The sequence below is a fragment of the Coffea arabica genome, chromosome 2e, assembly GCF_036785885.1.
Source record: "Coffea arabica cultivar ET-39 chromosome 2e, Coffea Arabica ET-39 HiFi, whole genome shotgun sequence".
Lineage (NCBI taxonomy): Eukaryota > Viridiplantae > Streptophyta > Magnoliopsida > Gentianales > Rubiaceae > Coffea > Coffea arabica.
The window spans coordinates 27,218,416-27,227,205 of record NC_092313.1 but is presented as its reverse complement, the minus strand read 5'-3'; the positions used below and the strand labels follow the sequence as shown (position 1 = coordinate 27,227,205).

Genomic DNA, 8,790 nt, shown 5'->3' with positions numbered 1-8,790 from the left:
TTAATCTTGAGATGAGAGTCAATCCCTCTAGTTCTCCTTGATCCAGTTAGATCCTCCCTTAGATAAATTGAAGCACGAGTGAGAGTAGGATTAGTGTACCGATTGATGAAAAATAAACCTTCATCATTCTCAGTCCCAAAATCCACTAACTATTATTTGCATGTGATTTGACTAGTATATACGAGTTATTAATTTGCTTCAACCACTTTTTTTTTTTATTTTTGTACAAGAATTTTAAGAAGATAGGATCATAGGAAATTTTGCATTTCAAACTCACAGCGAGTGGGTTGAATTCGTATAGCGCTTTCCTTGTGCTTGATTTGAGCTAAAGTATTTGCTTTCCTTAAAAATTGAGCTCGGGATCGGTCGGACTATTATTTGAGTTTACTTGAATTCGAGTTGAACTCAATTGAGCTAACAATTTTGACACCAACAATTACAACAATTGAGGTTCAAGAAATGAGAGGGTGGGACTTAATTACAATAACGAGCTTGTGAGTTTGTACATTTAGAAAGGGAACTATAACTGTATTTATAAGTATTTGTTACTATCATTGAAGGAATAGATATGGCTGGAGTAATATCCCTTTGGTTTTAAGACAATTTACAACAATATCAGCATCAGCAAAAGTAGAAGATGTTAGTTTAACTTGAATGATCTAAAGTTTTATTGCTATGTTGAGTTGTTTCATGCATGCGTTCAAGGTTGGTGATCAATTACTTTTGCGTATAAAAGTTATCTGAAAAAAAAAAAGGAAAGAATTTCAAAAATTAAAAACTAATTTATCAAGACAAAAAAGAAGAAAAAACTAGAATAGTCTTACATTTTGTTAGGATTATTCTCTCATGTTTGTATTTCAAATGGTCTACACTGCGGACCAATCAGTTCACTAAACGAGGCCCAAAACTGCAAAGCAAATAATGGGCTTTTGCCTCCTTGGAAAGCCCATTTAATGATTGCCATCGTAATGGCTATTTGTTTATCACTTTATTGAGCGGGTAAGGATCATGCAATTTGACCTTTAGGCTAGCGTGAGCGTTTGGCATACTTCTATTTCCAGAAAAAGGGCTAAGTAACCCTTGAGAGATATTAACATCTTTCACGATCCTCCGCACAAGGTGAAGAAGCGTCCATAGAAAGACTTGTGGGTAGAATGCATTGTTGAATCTAGAGGAAACTCTACCTTATACTAATACGTTTCACAGCGTGAGTTTGGACTGGGAGCTACCGATAGATCGAGTTGTTATTTGCGAGCAGTTCGTTCAACGGTTTACCTGAGTTCGATAAAACTCAAACCCAATGGTTCAAATTGTCACACGGATCAATTTCCATGTCCATACATAATATTGAGAGCTTCTCAAGCTTATCAACTATTCATAAATTTATAATTTTTGTAATATATTGTTATTTATATATAGTTATGAAACTATTGAAATTATAGAATGTTTGTTTTGGACAAATTACAATCTTTACCACACTATCAAGCTTGATTGCCCTAGAGTTTGGGCTCAGAGTTAATCTTGTCAAGCAGGTTAATCTTGAGCTTGAACCACTAGTATTAATTTTTTTTTTTTGGGTGATATTCGTCAAACTTGACTCAAATTAATGATAAGTTAGGTGATTAATTACCTTTGAACTTGAACTTGGTTACACCAGTGCCAAGGCTTGACTCAATTCAAAAACACCCCTACTTGAAGATTTCGATTTGGGTGTGAAACTCAACTCCTACTGGAAAGCAAGTACTTAGATTTCAGAATCTCATCGTTGGCTCATACAGCTTATTAGGTTTCAGGTACTCTTATAGTTGCCACTTGCCAGTAAACAGCATCTACCATTGTTGCACTGGATTGTTACACGATCACCCAAGGTGAGAGACCATTATGTACTCATTTATCTAAGGCTGGACATTGAGCTACTCTTCAAGCAGGCGAGCTCGTTCTTGTTCATAGCTTACTTCAGTTTTGAGTCGGTTAAAGTCGGAGATCGAGAACTTCCTGTTTGATCTCTAGATCTTAAAATGTTTAACTAAACACATTACATCTCTGTATCCAAGAATGGATAGGTAGAAATGAAACATATATTATAAAACGGACATCCAAGATTGAGGACAGCTTAACAGATTGGCCTTGCAGCAGCTGAAAGTACAAAACACTCAAAGACATACGCAGGCACCTTGAGGCTTGCTATATATGAAAATCAGCATAGACATTTGGCATACAAGGAATAAAATTTTGAAGTGATTTAGACCCAAGTATAACATAAAGAAACAGAGAATAGTACGAAATATAAAGGACCCAGCAGTTTAGACACTGATGCATATAATTTCAGGTATGCACTTGCCAGGATGATAAGGCCAAAAAGTTGCACAGTTGTATCTCTCACTATGGAAAGCAATTCGGGCATTGTACATGACATACAAGCCTCTCTTGAGTAATTGAAACTCAAAAACTAGCAACTGCATCCGCGGCTGCAACAATATAAGATGTAGAAAGCGATGAACGGTCTAATAAAAAAAGGTTCAGGGTGACACCTGTAAAGGGGTCAAATTATTGAATCAGAAAGCCTGGTTAAGGTCCCAGACATGGGAGATTTTTTCACTGCCTAATCTTCAAAATCTTGAGGACAAAAAACCAACTCTTAAGCACCACCGCCAGATCCATACTTCTTTCCCAAGACAAGCACTTGCAGTTTGTCGTAGCCAGCAAGCACACCAGCACCAGCAACAGCACGTAAGATGTTTGCAGCACCTCCCTTGAAGAGAGACTTTACACCCTCATTCTTCACGATCTGAGTAAATGCATCTAGGGAGCTTTTGTACTTCACTGCCTCACCAGATGTCATCATCATTCTTCTTCGGACAGTATCAATTGGATAAGACGCAAGGCCAGCACCATTCGTAATCACCCAACCAAGGGCAAAGCTAGCAAAGAAACTATCCTGAAAACCAGAAACAGCAAAAGAGAAGGTACAATGAAGCTAGATACAAAAATTATAGACTTGTAGTAGTAAAGGAATTCTAGAGCACAATAAGGATCACATGCATCAATATTTGCTTCTTGCATGTCCTCTGTATTTAGCTACCAGCTCTAAGCAAATAGAAGAGAAACACTATAACACAAAAATAATTAAAAAAAATTCATGAAAATGAGAATCACAATCAGTCAATCAATACTTCATGACAAATGATGATGACAAGTGCTGGTCTCATCGATTATTTACCTGCAACTTGCCAGTGAGGACCACTGGCTTCACAGAATCATATAGTCCAAAATAGAGACCACGATAAACAATGATTCCAACACAAGAAAGATTGAATCCCCGATAAAGTCCAGCAATGCCATCAGTAGCAAGGGTCTTACGGTAGACATCAATCAAGCCATTGAACTGCCTCTCTCCTCCCTTCTTTGCAGCCTTGGCATCATTTGCCAATCGAGTTCGGGCATAGTCCAGGGAAAAGACAAAGATGAGGGAAGAAGCACCAGCTGCACCACCTGATGCCACGTTTCCAGCAAACCATTTCCAGTAACCATCTCTGTCTTTCTTATAGTTAAACAAACTCTTGAAGTAATCTTTGAATGCAAAATTCAAAGCCTGTGCAGAATCCATAAAATATTCAGGCAAATTGAGAAGAGAAGTAGTGCATAATTAAGGATTAACAACACGAGAGTTGACCAACCTGAGTAGGGAAGTAACGAATAACATTAGCAGTGTTGCCTCTCCAGAGAGAGACGACACCTTCTTCCCGGATTGTTCGTGTGAAACACTCACCAATCCCCTTGTATGGTTCTGAAAGCCGACCAGCCTTTATCATTTCATCCTGATTTTGAATTAATAGCTTCACACGCTCAATTGGAGCAGCAGCTGTTTTTGATACAGCAGCAGAGACCCCTCCCATGAGAAAATCAATCGCAAAGCTGGCAAATCCCTTTTCTGAGGGGGCTTGGACAGAAACTGGAGATGCATATGATGCTATCATAGACAGGTTTTGTGTTGCTTGACATGACTGTAGCATCTGATATTTGAATGCAGGATTTGCAAAGTTTCCATAAGCAAATTTTCTTTGATGCAGATAAGGCTTCTGGAAACCACCCTCACAGGCTTGAAGATCTTTAACAGTGGTCGGTGCATGGAGCTTGGCAGCCATCTTCTGAGCGACAGTGGGATATTGTGTCTGATCAATCATCATTTTTCCTGCTACGAAAGAAAAAAACAACTATCACCGTGTGTAAGCTAGGCTATATGGGGAAAATAAGGAATAGAATATAAGTATATACATACATGATCCAAGAAAAGGAAATAATGTGACACAAACTGACTGACAACACGATAGGGAACTAACCCAGATGTTACATATAGAACTTTAATGTCAAACTTGAGGGCACACATCGACAGATTATCAAAATGATTGACAAAACCTTAATCTGTAAGATTGACAAAATGATTATGTAAAGGCAGATTAAAAGCAAGGCACAACCATGGCAATGAAGATCAAGAGTCCAATTTCCAACCAGAAAAAGCAGAGAACTTTAAAGAAGACAAGCTGATAACCATATAAATATGAGAGTAACATAGACAAAAAGACTGAGTTAAGATGTAATTGCCACTATTGCACTATCCTCAACTGCCACCAAGGTTGCAAAATAGCAATCAGATATCTAGCAGGGCAGCTCTTACAGATCTTTTCTCTAAGAATAAAAATCATCATCCTAATCAAAATCCATCACTGTATCTAGACAAAAGCAATATTTATTATCAACTCTCACAAGCACCCACTGCTAAACAGCAGCATCATCGTAAATCAAAACTGTACTTGGAAGCCGCTAACACATATATTCACTTTCAAAACGAAACCATTTCTGTTCTTCACTTCCTAGAACAACCAAAAAAAACCCATTTGTAAATGAAATTGTTTAGCAGAGGCAAGCAGACTCCACTGACAATAAAAAAAACATGACATCTCTCAAGCAAATGAATCAATTCTCCGACACTCAAATTCATATTGAAACAAAATCCAAACACAGCCTCATCTCAAAACTCTCACAACTTATACGCAAACATATTTGTTAGTAAATCAACCATCCCAAAAAGACTAAATCGCAGCAAAAACTGCAAACTGACATCAAGAGACTCATACCCTTCGGAATCTACTAGTCAAACTCCAAACGCTTCATATATAAATTCCATAATAATATGCAACAGAAAAAACAGAGCAGTCCCAAGAAATTGGAACCCTTTACGCAACACGAAAAAAGAGTCCCAAAAAAGATTAACAGATCTAAACTTAAAATCCGCAAATGAAACAACCCAGAACACCAAATCTTCTAAATAAAAAACCCAGAAAAAAATTAAAAATTCTACAGACAGACATCAAGATAACTGAATATCAGGGACAATTTCATGAAGAAATGAGAACATCCATGAAGAAATATGGGCATTTAATCTATTCCAAATCAATAAAATGAAGAAAAGAACGGTAGATCCATGAATTTATCCGCACCTAGTAGAGTGGGATTCGTTTGTATAATGCAATAATGCAAGTGTGTCCCAAAAAAGATTAACAGATCTAAACTTAAAATCCGCAAATGAAACAACCCAGAACACCAAATCTTCTAAATCAATAACCCAGAAAAAAATTAAAAATTCTACAGACAAACATCAAGGTAACTGAATATCAGGGACAATTTCATGAAGAAATGAGAACATCCATGAAGAAATATAGGCATTTAATCTATTCCAAATCAATAAAATGAAGAAAAGAACAGTAGATCCATGAATTTATCCGCACCTAGTAGAGTGGGATTCGTTTGTATAATGCAATAATGCAAGTGTTTGATCGATTGATCTACCTGATCGTAGTAATAAGCTGAGATGTTGACTTTGTGAGAGTCTCTAACAAGCGGGCCGGGCTGGGCTGCGCTCCTTTACCTTTGCGTTTTCCTGGCTGGTTCTCAGGTGAAGGAGCCGAAAAGGGGAGGTGAAAGGCGGAGCGAGAAGCGAGGACTCAGGGTTTTGGTTTTTATATAGGTGTCATTTTCCACGCCTACAATTTTTACGTAATTTTCCCTTTTTCTTTTTTCTCTTGTTATGGTTAAAAAAAAATGGATGGTTGACAAATTCAAGTAATTGTTACTAGCCACAACACCTTTAGGAATCAAACATTTTCACCCTTTGTGCTTGACTTAATTTTGGCATGTTAATTTATCATATTTCTTTTGCTTTTGGAAGAATCTTAGACATTAACTATGATCAATTTGCTTGGGGCTAAAGTAAAAAATAGTTGTACAAAAATGTTTTCTTTCATATTAAAATTTAGAAGAAATGGTATCTTGAAAACATTAATGGTTTATTTTGTCGATTATTAGAGAAAGAAAAAATCCATTTAAGAATAGGAAAAAGATTTTATGTTGAAAATCTTTATTTCTGGGCGTCCAATATAACTTTTTTTGGTAAGAGACTCTGATATTTATATATAACTTTATTGGTTTAGTAGCTTAAAAAATCTGCATATCAAATGTGAAAGGTTGGAAAGGAGATTATCTTCAAGCATTCTTTCATTAGAATTGCTAGAATTGTTGGTGCTATTATTTACATTATTTGGCATATTGGAGGAAAGTTTAAAGGACAAAAACAAATTTAGATCTTCTCCTGAGATGTCATATGACCTAAATAGTGATTTTATAGTCACGTGATTAGTTTTGTGTATAGTTCACATAGGTTATATATAAAAAAAGACTTTTTGATGAATGATCACTTTCTACTCTTTGTTTACATTACTAAGGTCATCAATAAAAAAAAACTCACTCGAGAGTTGCATAAAATCAAGTTTGAATAGTCTCGTCAAACACTAAAAGATGGAGCAAAATTGAAGAGAGACAATGGTAGAGAAATGTCAAGGCCTCAACTAGAATATGAATTTAAGTGAATTATTGTGCAAAAGGGTTACATTTTAAGCATTACAATTTTATCTTCATTTTTTTTTTGAGGGATTCAAATGCCACATTCAAATCCTCCAGTTGGTGATTAAACAAATAGCACAAAAGTTCAAGTGTGTTGATCTAAATTCGAGGAAATTGCGGGGTTGTGGACTTTGAACTTTGACGTTGCCAAAGGCGACTGATGATGGTTGGCATTGGGGCGGGCCAATCTTCCTTCCCAGAAATTGTGGCCAGCAGCCGAGGAGACCAAATACGCCACTTTCCACGAGGCAACGCAGGATACTTCTGCTGTTCTGCATTCAGCGGAGAAAAATCTCTAGGGGAATATCGAATATTAGGGCATTTAGTCCTATTTAAATGTTAGGACACAAATTGATTGGATATTAGTGCAGTCTACAAATTAGTCCCAATATTTTGAAAGTTATTCCAAAAGAACCCAATGCAAGATTTGTAAACAAGAACTAAATATTTTTGTCATGCTGAATTAGAGGACTATTTGGGCAATTTGCCCCTTTCTACTCGTAAACTTATAAATTTGGTTACTTACTGTCAACCAAAGAGTAAAACTATTGTTGCTTTATTTTTCTTTTAAAGTATGACGAGAAATCTTTTTTATTGGGATGAATTACGATCCAATAATAGAAGGAAAGACGCATAGGAATTAGGAACTTCTTGATGCGGGAGGTCGTATCCCTAAAATTTGTTCATAAGCTCAAATTAGGTTTGATTTATTTTTTTTCAATTGGCTAAAGTTTCTTCAATGTGCTTTTTATTGAATTTTGTTTTTGCCATATTTTTTCCCGGTCTATATGACGCAATGATAAGACGACCAAAGTGCATTTTGGCTTAGTTCAACAGCTTATTTCAGTTCCACAAAAAGATTGTTTTAAAGAAATGTCCAAACAAAAAAGTTAAAACGTAAAAAGTTCATTGACGAGTGCCTATTTTAGAGAAGTGAGTAGTTAAGGTGTACACCATGTATTTAGCAATTGAATTATAAATTGTATCATGCTTTACATTGTGAAATATATATACACACACACTAAAGCAGCCTATATATATATATATATATATACACACATATATATGACACACACACACACTATATATATATGTATGTATATATGGATGGCACACACACACACACTAGAGCAGCCTACATCTCTGATTTTATTTTATTTCCAAAAATGACGATTTCGTATTTCAAAGCTTACATCTGAATAACATCTTCACTGCATTAATTACAAAAATTTTGAGAAAAAAGACATGATGCTTCAGTACTCCTGACATGGTAACTAATTATTTCATTAATAATAACTTGCCATTTAAACACGGGAAAAAGAAATGCTGGCTCAAGGCACAATTATTTGTTGTCTTTTCCTACATACCAAATTCTCACTTCTTCTCTTGTATATAATTCCCTGTTCTATATAAACGTGGTAACTTCTAATTCACCACAGCATATCATGACCAATATGAGTCATTACAACAGCGAAAAGCCTTTTCAGCTTGCTTGTTGCACTATTTTGCTTTGTCCTCGCAGCATCATTTTCATTTTGGGATGTTTTTACGGGTAAATATCATCTTCATGTAGTCAATGGCCTTCCTGATAATTCCAACCCTTTAGTTCTTCGTTGTCAATCTGGAGATGATGATTTAGGGTATCACACCCTCTATATGAGTAACGAGTTTCAGTGGACGTTTCATGAGAATTTCATTTGGTCGACACTATTTTTCTGTCACTTTTACTGGAGAATGAAGGACACAAGATTTGATGTTTTCAATAAAACTGTAAGGGAACAATGTGATGGCGGTGATAGTATATGCTATTGGCTGGTTAAAGAAGATGGTTTC

At 36.0% G+C, this 8,790-nt stretch overlaps 1 protein-coding gene across 3 annotated transcripts; it reads right to left on the bottom strand.

Moving 5' to 3' along the window:
- Positions 1-2,302: 2,302 nt before the first annotated feature.
- LOC113732237 (ADP,ATP carrier protein 1, mitochondrial) lies at positions 2,303-5,986 on the bottom strand. Of its 3 annotated transcripts, none has more exons than XM_027257911.2 (4): positions 5,848-5,986; positions 3,678-4,214; positions 3,221-3,592; positions 2,303-2,938 (listed from the first exon to the last, which is right to left on the bottom strand). In XM_027257911.2, the coding sequence occupies exons 2-4, from the start codon at positions 4,185-4,187 to the stop codon at positions 2,639-2,641; spliced, it is 1,182 nt and encodes a 393-aa protein (XP_027113712.1). In that variant the 5' UTR covers positions 4,188-4,214; positions 5,848-5,986; the 3' UTR covers positions 2,303-2,638. The 3 variants fall into 3 exon arrangements, with proteins under 3 accessions (XP_027113712.1, XP_027113711.1, XP_027113710.1); XM_027257910.2 differs by having other exon boundaries at positions 3,678-4,195; XM_027257909.2 differs by having other exon boundaries at positions 3,678-4,192; positions 5,848-5,985.
- Between the last annotated feature and the right edge of the window lie 2,804 nt (positions 5,987-8,790).

Coding starts and splice junctions, on each gene's coding strand:
- LOC113732237 (XM_027257911.2), bottom strand. CDS start 4,187: ATGATGATTGATCAGACACAATATCCCACTGTCGCTCAGAAGATGGCT. Junction 3,593..3,677: donor TTCGTTACTTCCCTACTCAG/GTTGGTCAACTC, acceptor GATTCTGCACAG/GCTTTGAATTTTGCATTCAA. Junction 2,939..3,220: donor TCCTCACTGGCAAGTTGCAG/GTAAATAATCGA, acceptor TCTGGTTTTCAG/GATAGTTTCTTTGCTAGCTT.